The 24,601-nt window shown below is 40.4% G+C and overlaps 2 protein-coding genes across 6 annotated transcripts in view; one reads left to right on the top strand and one right to left on the bottom strand.

The window, feature by feature from the left end:
* Positions 1-24,601, bottom strand: part of LOC309701088 (gamma-aminobutyric acid receptor subunit beta-3-like) — a 103,533-nt gene that overhangs the window by 42,826 nt on the left and 36,106 nt on the right. For 2 of the 4 annotated variants that reach the window (XM_082525090.1, XM_082525088.1), the window contains exons 2-4: positions 11,544-11,591; positions 9,623-9,714; positions 9,448-9,515 (exon numbers count right to left, since the gene is read on the bottom strand). In XM_082525090.1, the coding sequence (XP_082381216.1) occupies positions 9,448-9,515; positions 9,623-9,695 (141 nt within the window). In that variant the 5' untranslated portion in view covers positions 9,696-9,714; positions 11,544-11,591. Of the gene's footprint in view, positions 1-9,447; positions 9,516-9,622; positions 9,715-9,837; positions 10,365-11,543; positions 11,592-11,954; positions 11,963-24,601 lie in introns of those variants that run through there. The other 2 variants (XM_082525091.1, XM_082525089.1) reach the window with 2 other exon arrangements.
* Positions 14,565-24,601, top strand: part of LOC309701089 (gamma-aminobutyric acid receptor subunit alpha-5-like) — a 45,310-nt gene continuing 35,273 nt past the window's right edge. The window contains exons 1-5 of one of the 2 annotated variants that reach the window (XM_082525092.1): positions 14,565-15,411; positions 15,986-16,052; positions 18,100-18,224; positions 19,957-20,024; positions 22,758-22,978. In XM_082525092.1, the coding sequence (XP_082381218.1) occupies positions 15,396-15,411; positions 15,986-16,052; positions 18,100-18,224; positions 19,957-20,024; positions 22,758-22,978 (497 nt within the window). In that variant the 5' untranslated portion in view covers positions 14,565-15,395. Of the gene's footprint in view, positions 15,412-15,985; positions 16,053-18,099; positions 18,225-19,092; positions 19,174-19,956; positions 20,025-22,757; positions 22,979-24,601 lie in introns of those variants that run through there. The other variant, XM_082525093.1, reaches the window with a different exon arrangement.

The raw sequence follows: 24,601 nt of genomic DNA, 5'->3' as shown, positions 1-24,601 counted from the left end.
AGCAAACACAGATATTAGTCTTAATGTTACAAAAAAATCATAAGACAAAAACAAGGAAACATCAGCAGTCACACAGTGTAGATGTCTGTCATTTTATTGTGAAAATCAATGACAAGACCAAAATGTTTTCACATGTGTAGGAACAAATTTGATAGATTTTAGGGTGGTTTTTTGCACATTATGTCTGTGCATGATTCCTGATTTTTAAACTGCTGTCTCCCAACTAATCCAAGTCTTTTGCATCACTGTTTTTTTTTAATTTGGGGTTTTAGAGAATAGCCTTTTTGTATATTTTATATTTTTGCGTAAGCTATCATAGCAAGTAGTTACGATTGGTACAATTTCATGGTCTCAGTTAAAACCTAATAGTGAAAACTAGGTTTGCAACTTTTATAACCCTAGTTATTTTATAATATGTATTGGTTAATCTGTTATTTTTTAATTGTTCTAGCCCTATCCCCTAACCCTGTTTATTAAGAGTTCCTCATTGAGATTAAACGGTGCCCCTGTCGTGAGAGCAGCTAGTCAGGGTTTAAAAAGTCAGGACTGGATTAAGCAAGTAATTAAAAGTAAGTAATTTCAAACGTACTCAGAGTAAACATGAGATTAGAAAAGGTGAAAGAGAAAGGTGGTGGTATTATAAAATATTCAGTGGGAGTGGTCGTATCATGTGAAAATTTAGAAGTAAGTTTAATGTATTTGTAGCATCTCCAGGTCATGGCCTACTTAAATACATAAAAACTGAATATGAAGGTGCACATATTCATCAATATTAAGATTGCATAGTAGGCATATAGTCACAATAAGTCCATATTCTGCATGACCACACTCAGTCAGTAAACAAGCAATTATTGCTTTGGTTTTTTGTTTTGGTTTTTTTATTGTTTTTTTTATGACCTTGTAAAGTATCAGTACCAGAAGAGTCATTCTCCCTTGTTAACACCTATAGCAGCTGATACACTGTATAGTAGAAATGGTGCTATTGAAAAGCACTTTGAGTGCACTGTTAGATTAGAAAAGTGCTATATAAGTGCTATATAATACTCTCAGTGAAAACAAAATACTTCATGCATGCACTCGATGTACAGTTCATTGCTAGCTTTTGATATTTTGGGGTGTGTGTGGTTTGATGATCTTATGCAGATATTTTGAAATAATGAGATGAGAGAGCCAGCCCAACAGACCAGCCTTTGTCACTGAAGCATCAAGCACACTGTACCTACTACTTAGTAATACTTTGTTTAAACACATGCCATGTCCCTCTCTAGCCGTAGTAAGGTAGACGAAAGGCTACAATTAATGTGCGAAGGGATTCTGGTGACACTAAACTGTGTAAGCTGACAAAGCAGAATTCCAGCTAAGTTATAAATAACACAGAAGAAGACTGGCTTCACTACACCAGGCTGTGATTACTAGTCCACCTTCTCTTCCTCTCTGTTTGAAAATCTCTTAAGTGCTCCATTACTACAGGGCGTAGTTCCTCTTGTGCTGACTTTTTTCCACTACCAGTGAACTGGAATAGAACCTGTGGATCTTAGTAGCATCTGCCAAATGCAGCAGTTATATACAGGGATGGGAATCACAGTATGATACTTTTACAACAACAGTGATGTTCTATTGCTTATACAAAGCATATATAGCTCAAGACAATCATCTGCAATCTGTGTAACTGAAGAAGAAAAATCGGGAATTATCAGGTGTCAGTATGTGGGCATTTCATTATTATGCACTTTTAACATGTCAGTTCAATTAATTAGCTCCCTGATTGGCTTTTTCCTGCTGTTTGCCATTATCCCCTGTTTCTTGTTCTTCTGTGAGTTTCTTCTTCATTAATGCAAGTTCGTGACCTTGCATATCAAAAAATGACACAACCAGAAAAATATTCTTTCTTTTAAGTTGAGTTGATGCAATATGAAATGATACTGTATTGCACTGTTTCCCTCCTATTTTGATGTCATTGTGTCAGCTTTGGCCTCCATGCATTCATCCACCATCTGCTCTACTCTGAAAGTCTCTGCCTTCAAACTTTACACACACAGAACTCAATGAGTTGAACCTTGATGGCCTCTAAGAGTTGGACGCTCCACTATGACCATCTGAGTTCCATTTGAAGTCTTTTACAAACCCTAGAAACAACTTGTCACAAACCCAAACCCCAGCTTCCAAAAAGACAAAAAACAAACTAAAAACCAGCAACAAACAACTTAAACATAAACAATCACAAAGAAAGAACAATACAGTATCCACATCTGAACCAAAGAGTAAAACAGTGAAATGTGGATTATTAAATATTAGGTCTCTCTCCTCCAAGTCTCTGTTAGTACATGACTTAATAATTGATCAACAAATTGATTTACTCTGCCTTACAGAAACCTGGTTGCAGCAGGATGATTATGTTAGTTTAAATGAATCAACACCCCCGAGCCATTCTAACTACCAGAAATCTCGAAGCACAGGCCGAGGGGGCGGTGTGGCAGCAATTTTTCACACCAGCCTATTAATTAATGAAAGACCAAGACAGACTTTTAATTCATTTGAAAGCCTGATGCTTAACATTGTCCACCCCAGCTGTGAAACTCAGAAACCAGTCTTACTTGTTATCATCTATCGTCCACCTGGGCCTTACACAGAGTTTCTGTCTGATTTCTCAGACTTTATATCTAATTTAGTTCTGAGCTCAGATAAAATAATTATTGTGGGTGATTTTAACATCCATGTAGATGCTAAAAATGACAGCCTCAACATGGCATTTAATCTGTTATTAGACTCAATTGGTTTCTCTCAAAATGTAAAAGAACCCACCCACCACTTTAATCACACTCTAGATCTTGTTTTAACATATGGCATCGAACCTGAACATTTAACAGTGTTTCCTGAAAACCCTCTCCTGTCTGATCATTTCCTGATAACATTTACATTTACAATAATTGATTACACAGCGGTGGAGAGTAGATTTTATCAAAGTAGATGTCTTTCTGAAAGCACTGTAACTAAGTTTAAGAATATAATCCACCCACTGTTATCATCTCCAATGCCCTGTACCAACACAGAGCAAAGCAGCTATCTGAACGCTACCCCAACAGAGGTCGATTATCTTGTTAATAATTTCACCTCCTCACTACGTACGACTCTGGATACTGTAGCTCCTGTGAAAACTAAGGCCTCAAATCAGAAGTACCTGACTCCGTGGTATAATTCTGAAACACGTACCCTAAAGCAGATGACTCGTAATCTGGAGAGGAAATGGCGTGTCACAAATCTAGAGGATCATCATTTAGCCTGGAGAAATAGTTTGCTGCTTTATAAGAAAGCCCTCCGCAAAGCCAGAACATCTTACTATTCATCACTGATTGAAGAAAATAAGAACAACCCTAGGTTTCTCTTCAGCACTGTAGCCAGGCTGACAAAAAGTCAGAGCTCTTTTGAGCCAACCATCCCTTTAACGTTAACTAGTAATGACTTCATGAACTTCTTCACAAATAAAATTTTTATCATTAGAGAAAAAATTACCAATAATCATCCCACAGATGTAATATTATCTACAGCTACTCTTAGTACCATTGATATTAAGTTAGACTCTTTTTCTCCAATTGATCTTTCTGAGTTAACTTCAATAATTACTTCCTCCAAACCATCAACGTGTCTTTTAGACCCCATTCCTACAAAACTGCTCAAAGAAGTCCTGCCATTAATTAATTCTTCGATCTTAAATATGATCAACCTATCTCTAATAATCGGCTATGTACCACAGGCCTTCAAGCTGGCTGTAGTTAAACCTTTACTCAAAAAGCCATCTCTAGACCCAGCAGTCTTAGCTAATTATAGGCCAATCTCCAACCTTCCTTTCATATCAAAAATCCTTGAAAGAGTAGTTGTCAAACAGCTAACAGATCATCTGCAGAGGAATGGTTTATTTGAAGAGTTTCAGTCAGGTTTCAGAGCTCAGCACAGCACAGAAACAGCTTTAGTGAAGGTTACAAATGATCTTCTTATGGCCTCTGACAGTGGACTCATCTCTGTGCTTGTCCTGCTAGACCTCAGTGCAGCGTTCGATACTGTTGATCATAATATCCTATTAGAGCGATTAGAGCATGCTGTAGGTATTACAAGTACTGCGCTGCAGTGGTTTGTATCATATCTATCTAATAGACTCCAATTCGTGCATGTAAATGGAGAGTCCTCTTCACACACTGAGGTTAATTATGGAGTTCCACAGGGTTCAGTGCTAGGACCAATTCTGTTTACATTATACATGCTTCCCTTAGGCAGTATCATTAGAAGACATAGCATACATTTTCACTGCTATGCAGATGACACCCAGCTCTATCTGTCCATGAAGCCAGATAACACACACCAATTAGTTAAACTGCAGGAATGTCTTAAAGACATAAAGACCTGGATGGCCGCTAACTTTCTGCTTCTTAATTCAGATAAAACTGAGGTTATTGTACTCGGCCCTGAAAATCTTAGAAATATGGTATCTAATCAGATTCTTACTCTGGATGGCATTACCTTGGCCTCCAGTAACGCGGTGAGGAACCTTGGAGTCATTTTTGACCAGGACATGTCCTTCAACGCACATATTAAACAAATATGTAAGACTGCTTTCTTCCATTTGCGCAACATCTCTAAAATTAGAAATATCCTGTCTCAGAGTGACGCTGAAAAACTAGTTCATGCATTTATTACTTCCAGGCTGGACTACTGTAATTCATTATTATCAGGATGTCCAAAAAACTCACTGAAAAGCCTTCAGCTAATCCAAAATGCTGCAGCAAGAGTCCTGACAGGGACTAGAAAGAGAGAGCATATTTCTCCTGTTTTGGCTTCCCTTCATTGGCTTCCTGTTAAATCCAGAATTGAATTCAAAATCCTGCTCCTCACATACAAGGTCTTAAATAATCAGGCCCCATCTTATCTTAATGACCTTGTAGTACCATATCACCCTATTAGAGCGCTCCGCTCTCGCTCTGCAGGCCTACTTGTTGTTCCTAGAGTATTTAAAAGTAGAATGGGAGGGAGAGCCTTCAGTTTTCAGGCCCCTCTTCTGTGGAACCAGCTTCCAGTTTGGATTCGGGAGACAGACACTATCTCTACTTTTAAGATTAGGCTTAAAACTTTCCTTTTTTCTAAAGCATATAGTTAGGGCTGGACCAGGTGACCCTGAATCCTCCCTTTGTTATGCTGCAATAGATGTAGGCTGCCGGGGGATTCCCATGATGCATTGAGTTTTTCCTTTCCAGTCACCTTTCTCACTCACTATGTATTAATAGACCTCTCTGCATTGAATCATATCTGTTATTAACCTCTGTCTCTCTTCCACAGCATGTCTTTATCCTGTCTTCCTTCTCTCACCCCAACCGGTCGCAGCAGATGGCCGCCCCTCCCTGAGCCTGGTTCTGCCGGAGGTTTCTTCCTGTTAAAAGGGAGTTTTTCCTTCCCACTGTCGCCAAAGTGCTTGCTCATAGGGGGTCATATGATTGTTGGGTTTTTCTCTGTATCTATGAAGCGCCTTGAGGCGACTTTTGTTGTGATTTGGCGCTATATAAATAAAATTGAATTGAATTGAATTTCAGAATGGCTATATTGGCAACAACCACTCAATGAGAATAAAACATCTCCAGAATTATTCCCAAGGACATGGAGTAGTGACCTTCCTGGTAAATATGGTTGAAGCCCAAAAGTCATCTGCCTGGTCGAAACTGACATATGCTGGCAATGTCACTAGACTAGAAGTCAGACCGTCTCTTAAGAAGCAAATAATACAACTCAGATTATTTCAAAGAATGAATTACCGTAATTGTCGGGCTATAAGCCGCTACTTTTTCCACAAGCTTTGAACCCTGCGGCTTTTAGTCAGGTGCGGCTTTTCTATGGATTGTCCCTGATTTTTGTGATATCGTAAGACGATTTGTTTTGTTTGTTCCGCTGTTGTACGGCACTACGTTGCCTGGCGGAAGGGCATGTGATCAGACACACAGTATCGGTGTTCAAGAGTGGTATGTTGGTCACATGTCCATCCGCCAGGCAACATAGTGCCGTACAAGTAGCACGAAAAACAAACTTCAAAGTAGCGCTACGCGTTCAGCGGGAGTCGTGGATGGTGTGCAGCAATAAACTTGCGAAAAGCAAGTTATGCTCAACTCCACCGGTGGAATCTGACAGCGTGGAAAAGTGTGAAAACATCCATCCATCCACCTGAGCCTAAAAGGTAGTCTGAATCTATTTTTCTGGTGTGCTGTAGGTTATTGTTATGTACTACATTTGTTACTCGTTTATGAAGCACAGCACATGTTTCGTACTTGTAATTACCGCTACTTGTACATATACCTAAAAAGTTGTGCAAATATGTACCCATAACTTATTTTTCAAAATATTAATAAAAGTGATGTGTCTCCAAACAGCCATCTCTTTCCTGACAATTTGCTTTGTGCATATTCTCTTACATATGATAAGTCAACATTGAAACACCTGCGGCTTTTAGTCAGGTGCGGCTAATGTATGTACAAAACAGGATTTTCCCCTGATTTTAGCTTGTGCGGCTAATATTCAGGTGCGCTTTGTAGTCCGGGAAATACGGTAAATGAAATGATCTTTGTTCTGCTTTTTTTGACACGGTGACAACTAATATTGCCGGTACATGATTATGAACAAATTAGTGTTACTGGAGACTGTTTTAAAAAATAAGCAAATTAATACTATGAAGCTATTTACAGTTTTGTGAATTAACTCAGTAGGATAAGCACAGGATTTAGAAGCAAAAGGTCGCAGGGTTTGAGTTAATCTCAAGTTAGAATGTTTTTTTCATCCTGTTTTGTCTATTGAGAAATTGTTTACATTTCGTTTATTTTTTATTCTAATTAATAAAAAGATATAAAATAAATCTTGAACACAAATGTTCTCAAGACGGACTTCTAGGTCTCGTTGAAGATATACTTCGAACTGACTAGATGTCAAGAAAACCATCAGCTGATGCTTATCCAATACTGCAATGTTTGCTGGACTAGGATATTTTTCAAAATATATAAAAACCCAAACACACACTTTTCCGACTTTCCTATCGGAACACATTAACCCTGGAGTTGCTCCCTTGTTCCAACATCTGACTCCCAAGGTAACTAAAATGTGATGTATTTTACTTTGCTTTCAGGGGTTAACTGGAAGACGAATTGTTGTATTTGAACTTCTGGGATCAATAACTCAGAAAAAACCTTATTCAAACACCAACAGCACTTCCTTTCAGTCACGTTAAGCAGACAACAAGCTAGAAGGTTATTTGCATCCAGACACATCATTTTCCAACCTGGACAAATAATGCTGGTAGAAGTTGGCTATGAGTCATATGAATATGGAAGATCTTCAAGATGCAACAACAGAACAAAATTACTCGAGCATTCACACTTCTGAATAATATAGACTGTTTTAAGAACATTATTTTATAATTTTCAGCTGATGCAATGAACATTTAATAGTATTTCTGCTTAAGCCTCTTTTGTTTGACCGTGTTATTACAAATAGCTTAGTTAGCTTTACTCAAAGAGATTTGTACTCTCAGACATTTAACAAAAAAAGAGAAATTACCTCTTGTTGCATAAACTCAAGCAAAAATTAAACATAATCCATAATCCTATGATGTATTTGTTGTACATAGCTTCTAGCAGAAATAGTTCATCTGTGAGATTCTTGCAACATCTGGAAAGAAACACCACTTTTCTTGCCTCAGTCTAGTGGCAGAAAAGTCAATTGTCAAAGTAATCACTGAGTCACTGGTATTGATCAGTACCCGCTCACACTTATACACCCTCCTCTCTCCAGATAAATAGTGACAGTTTTCTAATACTATACAGTGAAATGAAACACTTTCTTGTCCTTCTCAGTAGACTCAATCAAGATCACCATTATGTCATTATGACATCTGTGTTGATGCTGTACATGTACAGCAGTCCCTGCCTGACCTGACTCTGACTGCTGCACTTGTCTGTGTTGTTATAAAGAAAGAAAGCACATGGGCTCAGGAGCCATCAGCTCTAATAAAGATCCTAATGGTTGCACCTGCACATGCGGTGGGCTGTGAAATGCAGCTGAGGAGAGGTGTTGGTCTGGAAACACAATGTCCGCCATTCAGTTCGATGCCGGAGTCCTTAAAATCTGTCGCCGGCAGCCGGGTGACACGGTGCCACTCATTTTGCAGTACAATTTGGGTCAGCGTTGGCTGATATTTTAAGATACAATAGCCTGAAGTGACTTCCCGGCATGTGCACGTGTCAAAAAAAATGGCATCAGCCCATGAATTAGCAAATCCAATCAGAGTTTCGTGATAGCTGTCTGCTCAGAGGGGCCCTCATGGGAGGACACTGCTAACTGTGGCTTCTGTGGTTAACAAGCACAATGAGAAAGGGTTTCTTTTTGCAGATAAAAGAGGGCTTCAATGGAAAAATGTATTTCCTTTACCGTGCCTGGATTGTACAGTATCTGGACTATTGACTGGAAACTCATGGCTGCTGCTTTAATCCATCCTCTAAGTGAGTCAGTGTCTGAGGATGAGGATTGTTGGAAACAGGAGCAGGAAGCTGTATTATGTTGGAGGGTTTTCTTTTTTCACACCCAGGCTTCTGTGTATGTGGGGTGCTGGCAGTGTGTGAGATAAAGCTGTTTTAGTGCTTACAGGAAATCCAACCCATCCATCTGACCATCGCATAATGGACTTGAAGGGGGGGGGGGCTACAGGAACTAAGGATATTTGATCAAAATGATCATGTGCAGTCCTGTGCCATTATATAGAGTGTATAAAATACTGAATGGTGAAATAAGTTTTTAAGCTCTTAGATTTATGGGTTACACTTAGTACATAGTGCAGCCTGTCTTATGATGCAGGTTCCCCAAACTTACAATGCAATTCTTTATTTACTGTTAAGGTATTTTAGACAAAAGTGCAAACACGTTGTATACTTCTTACAAGAAGTACTTGTGGTATAATTTGGTTTGTCTGTCTGTTAAAACAATCAGTTGTTACTGCATTGTTCTACCATATGAACCAAGAAGCAAAAACATGCATTGAAAATCACACCCGAAATTCAGAAAAAATACATAGAAAAAGTACACGGTTGGGTTTTTTTGTTGTTTTTTTGTTTTAACAAAAGCATTGAAATAAATACTATAGAGTAAAAGGTACAATATTTGAATCCAAAATATAGTGGACAACAAAGCAGCATAAGAGAAATACTTAAAGTACATTAAAACTGTTAAGTTTTACAGTAAAGTACTTGGTAAAATGCACTATATTACATGCAACACAGCAGTACTCTCGCTCAGCAGCTTTGTTGGGAGGCAGGAACATTTGGGGGGTACAGGTACCACCCCATGACCCCCTTCTGTATATGCCCCTGGCACTGAGGCAGAGGCAGGACTGCTGTGGATTAAGGGTTCATGAAGTGCGACTCCACTCACCATGTTGACTTCTGACACCATGTCTATGCTGGCCACGTCTATGCTCATGCCAACAGCGACAGGGGGCCCTAGAACAGAGTAATTATGTCATGATTACAGACCTCCACCTCTACGTCTGACCACAACACTGTAAATGGCGCCAAAAATAAAGCTGGGGGATAAATGCGGAGCATACCTCCAAAGTCCGGCCTCAGTCGGATGTCGTATCCTTTAAGTAGTTTATCCACCGTCTCCTTCACAAAAGACATGTTGCCCGGTTCATTGACGCTGAAATGACAGCAGAAGCAAAGAAAAGAAAACATCACCTTGACTCCCGCATCAATCAGCCCAGGCAATAACCTTGGCTTCTCAGAAAAGAAAGAAGAAGAAAATAATGAGAAGATCACTGACCTTTTTGCGCAACACACAATCGAACCGATAACCAGTGCGGACAAGACGCGAAATTGACGAAGCTTGTGCAAAGCAAACATCCCCCCTTTTCCTTTTTGTAATTGTAAAGCACGAAGGCAGCAACAGCAGAGAGCTCACCCCCCTGCAATCAACAGCCGAGACGGACACTCTTCAAATCCAGAGTAAATCCATCGATTGCCCCCCCCAAAAAAGCAAGAAAGTAGACTGAGCCGCGGAAAAGTCAGCAGCTCGCTGTGGATGGAGTCAGATGTGAAATATGGGCTGACATCGCCTCCCTGTCATAAATATTGGCTCCGCTTTCCTTTTTGCCGTCTCTGACTGTGCGAGTGGCTCTTACATTCAGGAGCTGAAGCGCATATTGATGAGGAGAGAACATACAGGGGGGCGATGCTGCTGCTGCTGCTGGTGGCGGCGCTGGTGGTGAAGGCACTCGGCTTGTTCAAATTAGAAGCGAAGCCCCAACACTTAAAACACTGTAAAAAAAAAAATGCTGAGGTAGAATCTGCAAATTCAAGCTTTTCATCTTATATATTTGGTGAGCTGTTAAACTCTTTTTCTTTTCTTTTTTAGGGAATCATTTTAAACCAGACTTTTGTTAAAGTCCACTTATTTCTGCTAATAAACCTTGTGTCTATTTTTGGCCCTAGAATTTATCAGCAGGGGCGCATTTGCGGTTTCTTTTTTTGTTTGTATTTTTGTTTGTTTGTTTTTTGAGGACGGTAAAGATATATATATTTTTAAATTTAACAAATAAACATCAAGTTGCTTGAAAACTGGGGGGCACGGGGGCAGTTGAGCAAGTTATAATTCAACTTTATGTTTACATGTTAATGTATGCATTCAGCAATAAATAAAGTGGCTGACTTGTAACCATATGGCAGTCGCACTTACTCAGAGTCATTGAGTAATGATAAAAAAAAATTATGGTTGATTCTGCTACAGAATGTGGGGATTCCATTTTGTCATGGCTGTGCCTACTTTAAATGGATCTGCCTTTTTAACAGGTTTCTTCCTGTTAGAAAGGAGTTTTTCTTCTCACTGTCCCCAAGTGCTTGCTCAAAGAGGGGTTTGTCGGGGTTTCTCTCTATTACATAGGGTCTTTACTTTACAATATAAAGGACACTGAGGTGACTTTTGTTGTGATTTGGGCTATTTGAAAGACATTGAACTGAAGTAAAAATACACATGTTGTTTAGTTAAGCTTGTTTCCACTGATTACTTATCTTCACTTCCTCGATTACCTCAGTAATCAGTGGACTTGATTTTTAGAACACTAATTAAGCCGTTGCCCCACCCCTTCTCCCACTCTCAAAAACACCCACATTACAAAGCACTAAGCCAAACTCTCTTATTAAAATTCTCATTTTTTACAGTGCACCCCACACCATCTTCATCCTTCCCTTGGGTTTCCTGTAAAAATGGCGGGACCTGAACAATATGGAGTGGGGACAGGCAGCATTTATCAAACCATTAATCGAAGCTGTTGATTTATTGGCCTGTTATCTGTTGATGGCCCTTTTGTGTCTGATTTAAAATGTGTGGACTGCACCATAAATTATTTAGAGAGTCGGGGTCAAAAATTCGTGAACAGGCTAATTAGGACCGCCTTGCACACGCGGACGCGCTTGCACAAGACCCAGTGGAGGAGCCTGGATGAGGAATGCGCGTGCTGTGATAGTTCATACCTGGTGTCATAGATGGCGATCAGCTTCTTGTTTCCGTTAACAGCATTCCTGAAAGAAGAAAGTTGATGACATCATTAATTAGAAAATAACAGGAAGACACTGAAAATGAACTTCTTTCCTCCCGTTTGCAGCTTCATGTTTCCCCGAATTTAATTGTGGTTATAAGTTTATTATTCATTATTATTATTATCATCACTGGTGTCTTATGCGTGTTTGAGCCTGTCTGATGTGTTGTGTGACTGTGCTCTGCATAGCCTCGTATTCCACCCAGTATTGCCTGCAGTAACGCAGAGGTCTGAAACAGTGGGATGCCTGCAGGGCAAAATATTGAAAGCCAGTCGATTTCCCCCTGGAGCCCCCTCCAGGATAAAAAACATCTCACAACACCTCCCCCAACCCTTATCTTCCTACCACAGAGAGAGGTGGTGGTGAGTTTGGGGGGGGGGCTTTTTCGCCATCACTTTCATTCACACTCGTCCAAACGGTCAACACTCCGCGAGCTTGTTCGCACCAGTCGCGGTGCTGAAATCACCCTCCGAGGGTATTCTGGCTGCAGCTCCCGTCCGCAGACTGCACCGCCAGACGGATTCAAGAAAGTAGAGGGAGGTTAAGTTTACCAGCTAATTATCGTCTACGAAACATGGAACTCGGCTACCCTCTTATGGCAATCGTCAGGATGATAACTACTCTGACGTGTTTCTTGCGAGCGCTTGTTTTAGTGGCTCAGGGTTAAACAAGCCGACCGAATGCTGTTTCTCTCACAGTGATTTGCCCCCAGTCTGTGTTGTCATGCGGGTCGCAGACTCTTCACACATATGGACACACAAGTCATTTCACTTCGTTACTCATAGTTACTGTCACGAATAATGACACATTTTATAACTTGGAATGGGTGAACAGTGGAAACAGTGTCAAACATAAGGCCAGGGGGCCAGAATCGGCCAGGCAAAGACTCCAGTCCGGTCAACTGGACAGCTCAAATGTGAAGAAGTGTCTACAGGGAGTGCAGCATTATTAGGCAAGTTGTATTTTTGAGGAATAATTTTATTATTGAACAACAACCATGTTCTCAATGAACCCAAAAAACTCATTAATATAAAAGCTGAATATTTTTGGAAGTAATTTTTAGTTTGTTTTTAGTTTTAGCTATTTTAGGGGGATATCTGTGTGCATAATTATTAGGCAACTTAACAAAAAACAAATATATACCCATTTCAATTATTTATTTTTACCAGTGAAACCAATATACCATCTCCACATTCACAAATATACATTTCTGACATTCAAAAACAAAACAAAAACAAATCAGCGACCAATATAGCCACCTTTCTTTGCAAGGACACTCAAAAGCCTGCCATCCATGGATTCTGTCAGTGTTTTGATCTGTTCACCATCAACATTGTGTGCAGCAGCAACCACAGCCTCCCAGACACTGTTCAGAGAGGTGTACTGTTTTCCTTCCTGTAAATCTCACATTTGATGATGGACCACAGGTTCTCAATGGGGTTCAGATCAGGTGAACAAGGTGGCCATGTCATTAGTTTTTCTTCTTTTATACCCTTTCTTGCCAGCCACGCTGTGGAGTACTTGGATGCGTGTGATGGAGCATTGTCCTGCATGAAAATCATGTTTTTCTTGAAGGATGCAGACTTCTTCCTGTACCACTGCTTGAAGAAGGTGTCTTCCAGAAACTGGCAGTAGGACTGGGAGTTGAGCTTGACTCCATCCTCAACCCGAAAAGGCCCCACAAGCTCATCTTTGATGATACCAGCCCAAACCAGTACTCCACCTCCACCTTGCTGGCGTCTGAGTCGGACTGGAGCTCTCTGCCCTTTACCAATCCAGCCACGGGCCCATCCATCTGGCCCATCAAGACTCACTCTCATTTCATCAGTCCATAAAACCTTAGAAAAACCAGTCTTGAGATATTTCTTGGCCCAGTCTTGACGTTTCAGCTTGTGTGTCTTGTTCAGTGGTGGTCGTCTTTCAGCCCTTCTTACCTTGGCCATGTCTCTGAGTATTGCACACCTTGTGCTTTTGGGCACTCCAGTGATGTTGCAGCTCTGAAATATGGCCAAACTGGTGGCAAGTGGCATCTTGGCAGCTGCACGCTTGACTTTTCTCAGTTCATGGGCAGTTATTTTGCGCCTTGGTTTTTCCACACGCTTCTTGCGACCCTGTTGACTATTTTGAATGAAACGCTTGATTGTTCGATGATCACGCTTCAGAAGCTTTGCAATTTTGAGACTGCTGCATCCCTCTGCAAGATATCTCACTATTTTTGACTTTTCTGAGCCTGTCAAGTCCTTCTTTTGACCCATTTTGCCAAAGGAAAGGACGTTGCCTAATAATTATGCACACCTGATATAGGGTGTTGATGTCATTAGACCACACCCCTTCTCATTACAGAGATGCACATCACCTAATATGCTTAATTGGTAGTAGGCTTTCGAGCCTATACAGCTTGGAGTAAGACAACATGCATGAAGAGGATGATGTGGACAAAATACTCATTTGCCTAATAATTCTGCACTCCCTGTAATGAAAGTTGTACAGTTTACAATTACAGGACAGTATGAGCAATGAAAGCTCTTTCTGTAATTATACACATTTATCATGTTGTTTTACTTGTCCGGCCAACCTAATAAACCAATTATTGATTTTTCAAAACCTGACTTTATTTCAAAACCCAGTAGAACTTTGTCTCTTTTGCTTTATCTATAATAAACAGAATAGCTACAGCAACTATAAATACAAATATGTTGGGATAGCAAGTGAACTAACTATAAGGCACAACTTAAACTGTTAAATAGTCATATAGGTGGATGAAATGAAAGGGTTAAAAGAGTGGACAGTGGAGGTAGCACAAATCCAACCAACAAACAAATTCTTTTTAAATACAGATAATAAAAATCCCCAAAACAATCTCTGCAATAGTAACAAGTTATTAATTAAGCTGTTTTAGTGAAATATTTGTAAGTATTGATAACACACAGCTAGCATAACAAAAATAGGCTAAGAGTCCAAATTGCAGTCTAAAAATACATGTATAAAATTGTTACTATTAGCTAGAAGGATCAGCTGTTAGCTAATGGCTACATATAGTAGTTCAAACAAATAGGCTATTTAGAAAGATTGACTAAACTACTGAAATCAGGCACTTCTTCATAAGAAATAGCAAAAGCTAAAGAGGCCAAATTAAAATCCTGGTTAAAGGATTTCATTAGTGTGCTGCTACTGTGTGACGTTTCAGGTGCAAAAGTCCGTGGAAGTAGTTTGAGCTCCCATATATTGCATGCTTCTTTCACATCCTCATTAATGGATGATGTGGAATTCTGCGCATCCTCCTTCCAGCCCACCAATGGGGAGCACCTATTTGGTAATTATTAGCCTCTGTTGCGGCACTTCATTCTCTCGCACCGGCAGTAGGCGGTACAGGAAAGGGCACAGAGACAAGAAAAATGTGGAGCGAATCCGGTCTCCTCCGAGGTCGGTGGACACCAGCGAAGAGGCACCCAGTGTGATGCTGCTGCTGCAACACCTCTGGAGGCGATGCGGGAAACGCGGCGCAGCAGGCACTAAAGAATAAGCGAGGCGGTCAAGCCTATAGGAGGAGCAGAGCAGACAGACTACTACAACAGCTGCTGATGGGGAAGCGCTGATTGAGAGAGAGAGAGAGAGAGAGAGAGAGAGAGCAGAAAGAAGCTAAAGAGAAGGAGGAGGGGAGAGAGAGCCGACCAGCACGGGAATTTAGTGATTGGACCCGCGATCTTCCAGTTTCGCCGACTGGAGACCCCAAAGCCTCCTGTCGCTGTTTGGAAAGAAAGCAACAAAAACCAAACCTTGCTGGTCATGGATCCTCGTGCAGGTTAGCCCCTATTTTTCCTCCCGTTACCTCTCTGTTTTTTCCTTCTGATGAGACAAATAAGTGTGAGTTTCATGGGTTTTTTTCGGTGATGGGGAGAGTGAGGGAAAGGTGGAGAAGAGGGATGGGATAATAGGGGGTGGCCCGTTTATTGTAATAGGCTGGATTGGAACGCAGTGGAAGCTTTTACACAATGGGACTGATACTGCAGGAAACATGCCTCTCTATGAGCCTCTTTTATTTACCAGCCTATGTGGTGTTTTTGAGCATGCCGAGTTGTTTTTTTCTTTCTTTCCTTATTGGAATTTTTACCAAAAAATTAATTAGTTATTCTTGTTTAATATTAAATAGTTGCACCTTGCACCCCCCTCACCCCCCGCCAAATGAACCAGAGATTGTCCCGCTGCTTGATTTAGTGTTTGCTGTAATGCTCTCTGTATGCAGTGAGGTGAAGACTTTTCCCGTGTCTGGCCTTATGGGGAATCCTTGACCTCAGTGTTGTTTCTGTGTTATTTATTGATTCTGTGATGCCCTTTTTATTCTGTTCTTTGTCTCCTTCTAGGTGTGTGTGTGGTAGCTCTCAACAGTAAAGTGACGGCAAGGCTCCTCGTTTCTCTCCTGCTTCTTTGCAGATGTCAAAACAGGTAAAGAGATTTAATAATAATAATAATAATAATAAAGTTTAACAGTTATATATAGCTTTTTTTCCCAAAAAGTAAATGGATTCATGACACTAAAGGTACTTTTTCTAATTACTCAACACCTTCCAGCATGCTGAGATGTTTCCGGTTGTGCCATTTGTAAATACCAATGTGCAGACCGATAGAATGATACCAACGCATGTATTGGTATCTGATCGATAGTAGTGGGATAGGATCGATACTTTGCTTCTGTTCTCTAAGTTCAGTATCTAACCCACTGAATTGTGTCAAATTAATTACTTTTTGGAAATGGAAAAATATACCTCAACCATCTCTTATTGCGAATTGACTGTCATGTCTAGTTTTTATGATCTATAGAACAGAAGTTTACTGAAAGTGCATCAGGGACAGGCACATTTATGTTCCCGGTCTCCAAAAAACCCGGTTTTAAAATACATGAAAAGCTGAAAAGTGTGTTTTTCTGTGTTAACTCTTTATTTTGGAAAGTAAAAATCACACTGCTCTAGTGGTCATTAAAATGTGTTAGAATTTACAAATTGATTATCTATCTCATAAATCAAGATTTACTAGTATCCCCTACATAAGCTGCTTTTATATGCTAAAAGTATTGCTATTGGTATCGGCTTTGGCAATACTGGTGTCATGGTCCTGGGCCATGTGGGCCCAGTATTCTTAGTTTTCATGTATTTTTGTATTTTGTTCTTTATTTAGGCCATGCTTCCTGGGTTGATCTGTTACGTTGTTCCTTATGTGTTTTCCCTTCGTGACTCTTACCCCCTGTGTGCCCCTCTGTGTATTTATGAGCCCTCGTCTCTCTTTGTGTTTTATTCTATGTTTTCCCCAGCCCGTTATGTCTGCGTTCTCCCCGTGCTCTCTCTCCTCCTGTTTGAACCTCTGTGTACTTCCTGTTTTACTTTGCCCATCTCCCATCAGTGTTACGTTCACTCCTGCCGTGTCTTGTTATGATTATCAGTGTCACCTGTGTTCCCCGTGTGCATCCACTTCCCCTGATCATCCCTCATGTGTATTTAGTCTCTGTGTTTCATACAGTCTGTGTCGCGTCGTCTGTGTTCCCACCCTCCATGTTTCCATGCCCGGTCTGTTGTATTCATAGCCTTACCTTAGTTCATTCCCAGTTTAGGTTTCTGTTTAGTTATTGCTTTTGAGCTGCCCTTATTCTTGTTTGTTTCTCTTGCGTTACCAGCCACAATAAAAGGCTCGCTTTTGTTTAAAGTTTACTCCCGTGTCACTCGTGTCCGCACCTGAGTCCTCCACGCACTCTCCACACGGTCTGTCACAGCGGACCGTGACACTGGCCCTGTATTTACCAAGTAAACAACTATTGAATTCAGAATCAGAACAGAATCTGATGCTAAGTGACTCACTACACTATCGTATGGTAGAAGTTGGTATTAAACCCAAGTACAACTTTTTATCTTTATAACGAAATACATATTTTGAACACAACGCTATAGCAGTTGTTACTTCACATTTTTTCGATATTGTGTTCATTTTGGAAGGTTTTGAACTTTTTTAAAAGGCTAAGTTCAGTTTTGCTTTGCGGTCAAAAGCATTGTGACAGATTTTTACGCCTCTATTTGCAGGTGACTCAAAGCAACTTCGAATTTTTAGATCCCGCTCCCTTTGACTGATTGCATATCTGAGCTGTTCTGTGCTCTAATGCCGCTTAAGCAGGAAGATCTGTCAGCAGTCCACTGTCATCCAAGTCGATCAAACCCCGTTTATGACCTTTTGTGCGTTTCCCTCTCTTCGCCGCTTGCCGTTCTTTGTAAAAAGATCCTCCATGCTGCCTCGCTCCCCCGCTGTATTTAAAGGAAGAACTCATTTGTTTGTATTTGGATCACATGTCAAACCCTTAATTACCTCTACTGGTAGATTTGAGGCAGCGCTTGTGTTCAATAATTAATCGCAACAAGCCTGCCGTTAATGCGGCAAGCCAATTAATCACAACAATTGTGTTGTGTTGTGTTTCTGAGGTCTGCTTCCTTTTGTTTCCTTCCTCTCTCAGTCTCTGCCAGTCATCCCCAGAAGCTGAGAAGGAGGTGGGCACCAACGACAACAGCACAGTCTTCACCAGAATCCTGGATGGGCTCCTGGACGGTTACGACAACAGGCTTCGGCCAGGGCTCGGAGGTTTGCTTCCAGCTATTTTGTGTTTTTCTTTTTTTTTCTTTTTGAAAGGAACATTTAGTAGTCTTAGTACAATAGTGCCACATTTGAACCTCCCACTGTGCTAACCTTCTAACCCTACTTTGGCCAGGGGAAGCCTGGTTTCCTGCTGTGATTTCATGCTCTGATTCATTGGAGAACGCTGGGAGACTGGCAGGTACACGGGGGTTGAAACTGTGCAAGCAGATGTGGAATTTGCTCCCGTGTCAGCCGAGGTGAAGGTGCACGCATGCAGTTGTCAGGTGCTTTTGTTTCCTGTGTTCCCCGCGAATGCATATGGCTGTCTCTTTTTCAAGCAAATCAATCAAGCCATCCTCAACACGGCCTCGATTCTGTGTGCTGAGGTGTTTTTATTCACTTCTCACCCTGGCAACAGGAGATAACCTTGAGAGGCAACAAATTGCCATTCAGAGATGGAGATGCTTGAAATGAAAGCTTTTGATTTTTCCTTTCTGCAGTCGTGCTGTTTCCCGTTGAATTTCTGCAAGCTCCTGACACTGGTCTGGTTAGGCTTGTTGGTCACGTATATACACTACTTGTTCCACGTGAGAAGGAAAGAAGGGCTTTTTTGTATTTTTGTTTTCATGCCACATGCCTGATGTGTCATTGCAAAAGCCCGTCCTCTCTCACATCCTGGTAACGGTTGCTACCTTTGACAAGAGGGCCTATAAATATATATTCAGGCTTTCATTCAACAAGCTACTCTGCACAGAGTGACCAAGCCCAGCTTCCCCTGGTCCACATTGGTATTCAGAGAGTTTTGTGATTTTGGAACAAATGAAAGAAACAAGTTGCCTGTTTTTCCTCAACATCTTTAGAAGGAATCCGCTGACAGAGAAATCATGAATCCAGGTTGCTTTGTGTGGTTCGTGTTGAGTGACCACACTGAAGCCATTGAGAGGGGCATAGGGAGGTGGGTTCAAATGCTGACACTATTGTTAAATATTGATTTAATTGATCCTAACCATTTGCATATATTAACATTCAATCTGAGCATTATTTGCTTCACAATGTTATACCTTTAAGATGTAAAACTAGTGATTTGTATATCCATAGAAAATTATTTTTGTAATCAGGGCATCTAAATGAATTTATGTCCGTTATGATATAGAAACTGGACAGTGGTTGGACAAAATAGTATATATGCTGAATTACACAAGAATAGGAAGAACTGATTTGATCAGTAATTGATTAACCTCATAACATCCACCAAGTCCACCTATATAGGGTTAGGGTTAGGCTGCACTTTAGCCACATTCTGTGCAATCAAATTACACGCATTTATTATAAGATTTTCACTTGGGTGTGCCAAATCTGGGAAATATATCATCTGGTAATGGTAGGCATCAACCTATTGGCAAATAATATGATAACTGCCAATAAGAAATAAATAATAAGCAAAAAGTCACGTGTCATAAACAAGCAGAAAAAGAAAATCATATTAACTAATGGATAATTTGCTGTTGTAAAGATTGTTATCAGCAGTGATGCCATAGACTTCCTGTCTTGTTTGAGTAGTTAATAAATGCTAGAAAGTCCCGCATTAGGAGTTATGAAGAAATAATAATGAGCAGCTCATTAATTATGACGTCCTTCCTGATGGGTTGTTCACTTGTGTCCCTTTTAGTGAAGAGCTGCCTCTTCAGTGTCTCTCTTTAACCTCCAAACCCTGTTTCCATCTGTTCTCTCTCAACAGAGAATGTCACAGAGATCAAGACAAACATTTTTGTCACCAGCTTTGGCCCCGTGTCTGACACGGAGATGGTGAGTTCATCCACAGCAAACACTACAGAGAGAGATTGGCTAAGGTGGACAAACACACATACAAGCGTCTCCAAAGCCCATCCAGGCAACTGTCGGTATTTTTAGATGGAAACATATATTTACATTTTATGAGACGACTACCGCTTTCTGGCTCCTGCTGTTCTCTGGAAGTGAGCTCATGTCCTAGTTGTGTCTTTGAAGATTGGCTCCATTTGGCTACTTGGACACGAGGCAAAATTCATGTGGGTGATTTAAACTTTTAATGCAGCGTGACTGGCCCGTATGGAGCACAAAGAGTGCCAAAATGAAGTGAATAACTACATCATTAAATAATGAATGAAATGTGTCGTTAACTCATTCAAATGGGAAATCAATCAATCAATAATTTATTAACTGCATAAATAATTTATTGAATACATAAATAATCAAAATATTGATTCACTTTATTTAAGAAAAAGAAAAACATATTTAATTATTTCATGGCTGTAGTGCTGCAGTGCGTCACCAAATAATTGAAACTGTTACTGCAGCTTGTCAGCAGACTGTAACATCTGCTGCTTTTGTTTTCATTCGAAATGCATTCTGGGATACCTAGCTGTTCCGAGTCCATTGCATCAGTCATTATCTGGGATTGATCTGGCTTCGGTTTTGATGAAAAGGTCATTAAACTATTTACTCCGAATAAAGACTACAATTTTTTTCTGTGTATTTAAATATAGAAACTGTGTGATCGAGGCGTGAATGGACTTCACTTTTATGCATCCAAATCGAATGGAAAGCTTGCACGTTCAAAAGCACGTCAGACGAACATTTTAACGGTCACCAGTGGGTTTCACTTTTAAGAACTGGGATGTTTTTAGTTTTGTATGTGCCGTGCCTTTAATATTCTGCACCATTAATATGGGTGAAAGACGTCACAGCGCACAGTGGAGATTGGAGAATCTTTTGAGACATTTACAAGCAAAGAACCATGAGCAGCATAAAAGGGCGCAAGTCGCAGTGAACAGAACAGAACGGTGTGGCCGTTCTTTTGAGATAAAGTACTGCTTTACCTTTGTAGTCATTTCTGTGTTTCATTTCTTTCTATGTTTACTATTAAAAGTCCCCATTATTAATATTAATGTGAAGGTTAAGGTTGTGCCCATTCCTCTTTTAGTGGCTGTTTAAAGGTGTAGTTTTAACCACTGTTCAAAATCATATTTAGAAGTAATTTACAAGAAATTACTCTATTTATGCTTGTGATTTATTGGTAGATCGGCATTTAGAAATAATGCCAAAGACATGTATAAGAATCAGTGTAACTAGCTGATAGATGGATGATATTAGCCGTACCATGTGCAGGATGGGGACGTCTTTTCTTATTAGTTAGAAATTCCTATTGCATTTCTAATGTTAGTGATTAAGTATGATTTCTTTACAATTCTCAGCTATAACTATACCAAGTTTTAGGCTCTTTAATGATGTATTCTTTTATTTCCTTTTGGCACTCTTGTCGGTCCATAGACTTATTCCAACTTGTCTGAAATGAATCATCTCTTTATTAATCCTACGAACTATAAGGCTCTACCTGGATAGTAGAAAGCATTAAATCTCCCCTTTCATTAAATCTCCCGTTACACCCTGCTCCATCCCTGGCACGCTTTTGACACAGCAGTGATCAGACTTGCTACTTTGTCAGAGGAGCATGATTGATTGATTAATTGCGGCAGGAGACCTGAATGTTTCTACAGTCCATAAAAGCTTATATGTGAGCCCGATAACGCCGTTATCATTCAGCGGGCTGGCATGTTGTTTTAGTGTCTTGCTCGTTTGTTTTTCCGAGCTCAAAGCGAGTTGATATTTCACACATGAGCAAACTCAAGATGGATTTAAACGCCGCCGTGTTTAATCACAATCGCTGAAAAGTCTTCATCGATTTATGAGGACATACAGGAGGATCTGTTTTCCCTTTAGCTTGTCCTTTATGTCACATTTTGAACGTGAGAAAAAAAATCTTTATTCAGTTTATTTAGGTTTTGTGCAGGGGAAAAAAAAATCACACTGATGACGTAGAATCTGAAAAACTGACAAAATGGGTGTATTAAATATGATACTTTGCTTTGAGAGGTTAAAAACACACAGCCAGAGGAAGATCTGTTCCCTTTAGCATCCTCAGTGATAAAGTAATCATTGAGCTGACACACTAGTACACAAGCCAGTTGCACATGATTACTCACAGCTCAGCGCACGGCTATATCTTCTCATATTTTTTTCCTTTTTAATCCCGTTTAATAATGCAAACTGCACCTGTTAACACTGTGATGTTTCTTTTTTTAAATTGTTCCCCACAGGTTTGTAATCAGGGGATAAAGAATGTAACCGTTTTAACAGACATGCATCTGAAACTATTTTTTTTAAAAATTTCCAAAAAAGGACTTTTTGCTTTTCTACAAAATCCAGGGTTAGACTTCCAAGCTAGGTTTGAGGTCATTGGCGACGATGACGTTAATCTCAGGTTGACATCCACCAGGTCACTTGTGATTGGGTTTCGTTTGACTCACATACCAAACAGGCGGATTTCACATGCAGTGTCAAACATGCATGATACTAACCTAACCCAAGACAAGTGGTTTAGTAGCTGGTGGATGTTTTGAGGTTAAGAAGGTTGATTTTATATTTTCTACATGTTTCGTTTGGGCGCTTCTTCACTTAAAACCCAACCAGGATCTTTTTCCCCTTTGCTGTTCGCCTTAGGAGTACACCATAGACGTGTTCTTCCGTCAGAGCTGGAAGGATGAGCGCCTGTGCTTCAAAGGGCCCATGGAGATGCTGCCATTAAACAACCTGCTGGCCAGCAACATCTGGACCCCAGATACTTTCTTTCTTAATGGCAAGAAGTCTATAGCTCACAACATGACCACGCCCAACAAGCTGCTGAGGCTCAAGGATGACGGCACCTTGCTTTACACAATGAGGTATGATGGATTCCCTGTATAACGAGCCGTGACTAAGAACAAATGATCAAAAAACCGTACAGAGCCGTACAGAGGCTCAAGGTTTCTCGGGATTCTGAAGTGAACCTCATAGTTATCTGTCCTTCATCATTTACTGAATACTAGACCAGACAACAGCAGCAAGGCCAATATTACACAATAAAGCTTTGAATGTAGAAAAATTGATATGCGACTCAGCCTGCAGGAGAATACTGACATCCAGTGGACAATGAGAGGTACGATTCCTCATAGAGATCGTTCATACCAGCAGTAAGCCTATTTAAACACTTTTATTCCTTTAATTTTTTTCCCTTTTGCTAATGCTGAGAGTCACAGACCAAATCTCTTTTCAGGGAAATCATTCATTATGAAAAAGCGTCCTTGTTGTGAACTCGTTTTTGGCAGTAATTTACTGGTAAGTTGGAGCCAGAAAGGAAGGGAAAGTAGGCCAACAGAGACCTCCAAAAGGGTGATCGCTATGCGCTAAACCACTAGCAGATATGGATAAACACCAGTGTAGTCTAAGCTTTAAAAATGAGGAAAGAAAGCGTAGTGAAAGCACCCCTACGACAGAGAAATTATCATGTTCCTGTTAGCAGGTCACAGAGTGACCTTTCGACCAGTACATTAAAATAATTCTGTGCTCATTCTCAGAAGTCACTGCAGCTGCAGGTCTTAAACAGAGACTCCATCACGGATGAGAGCACTTCATCTGATAGCAGCAACACCCGCAGGGGGAGTAACGCAGCACGGAGGGCAGATTATCTGTATGCAGCCGCCGGTGACATATATACGTTTCCAAAAGAGGACACATTCACACGTAACACACATGAACCAACTCAAGAGCACACACACACTGCGGGTGTGAAGCAGGTTGTAAGATCTAACATGATGCTAACCTTTGACCTCAGAGCTTAATAAGTAAAGGGTTGTGTGACTGGTTCATCTCTGTAAGTGTGAAGTGATGGAAATGTATGGACACGTACATTTATGTTCAAATGGAAAAAAATGTAACTGTGCAAGTGTGTTGTTGAATCTAAAAATGGCATCAGATCCTCTGTCACAGTAGAAAAGAAGCAGCAGTAGGCCTGCTTTTAATCGTGTGGTTGTAACTGAACAGTTGTCGTTACCAGCAGTGCTTAACCATGTGCAGGTTTCCATATTATACACACACACACACACACACACACACACACACACACACACACACACACACACACGAAAACATCAGGATCAGGGTACTTTAAGGTAACAGCTAACTGCAATAGCTAGCTAGCTGGACACCTATCTATCTAGCTCTCTATCTATCTAGATAGATAGATTGTTCTGGCCTCTATTAACTTTAAATATGTTTTTTGATGGTGGTTGACAAACAGCTTCTACAATAAGTAGATTGCCCTCATTTTCTTGTGGCTCTTTTGTCATTGCATATCAGCAAGCACTTGGAGCCAACAAGGAAAATAAATATATATATAGTCACAAAAACTAGTCAATTGTTTAAGAGCTTTAGTCTCTATTGGAACATTACAAAATCATGAAAATCCTCTTGCTAAACATGCCCAAAATATAAACGGAGGTCAGAGTGTGTACAAGTAGCTCAGGATT

The sequence above is a fragment of the Aulonocara stuartgranti genome (assembly GCF_965226115.1).
Source record: "Aulonocara stuartgranti genome assembly, chromosome: 23".
Taxonomy (NCBI): Eukaryota; Metazoa; Chordata; class Actinopteri; order Cichliformes; family Cichlidae; genus Aulonocara; species Aulonocara stuartgranti.
Note: the sequence above shows the minus strand (reverse complement) of the source record. Positions and strands in the feature narration are given on the sequence as shown.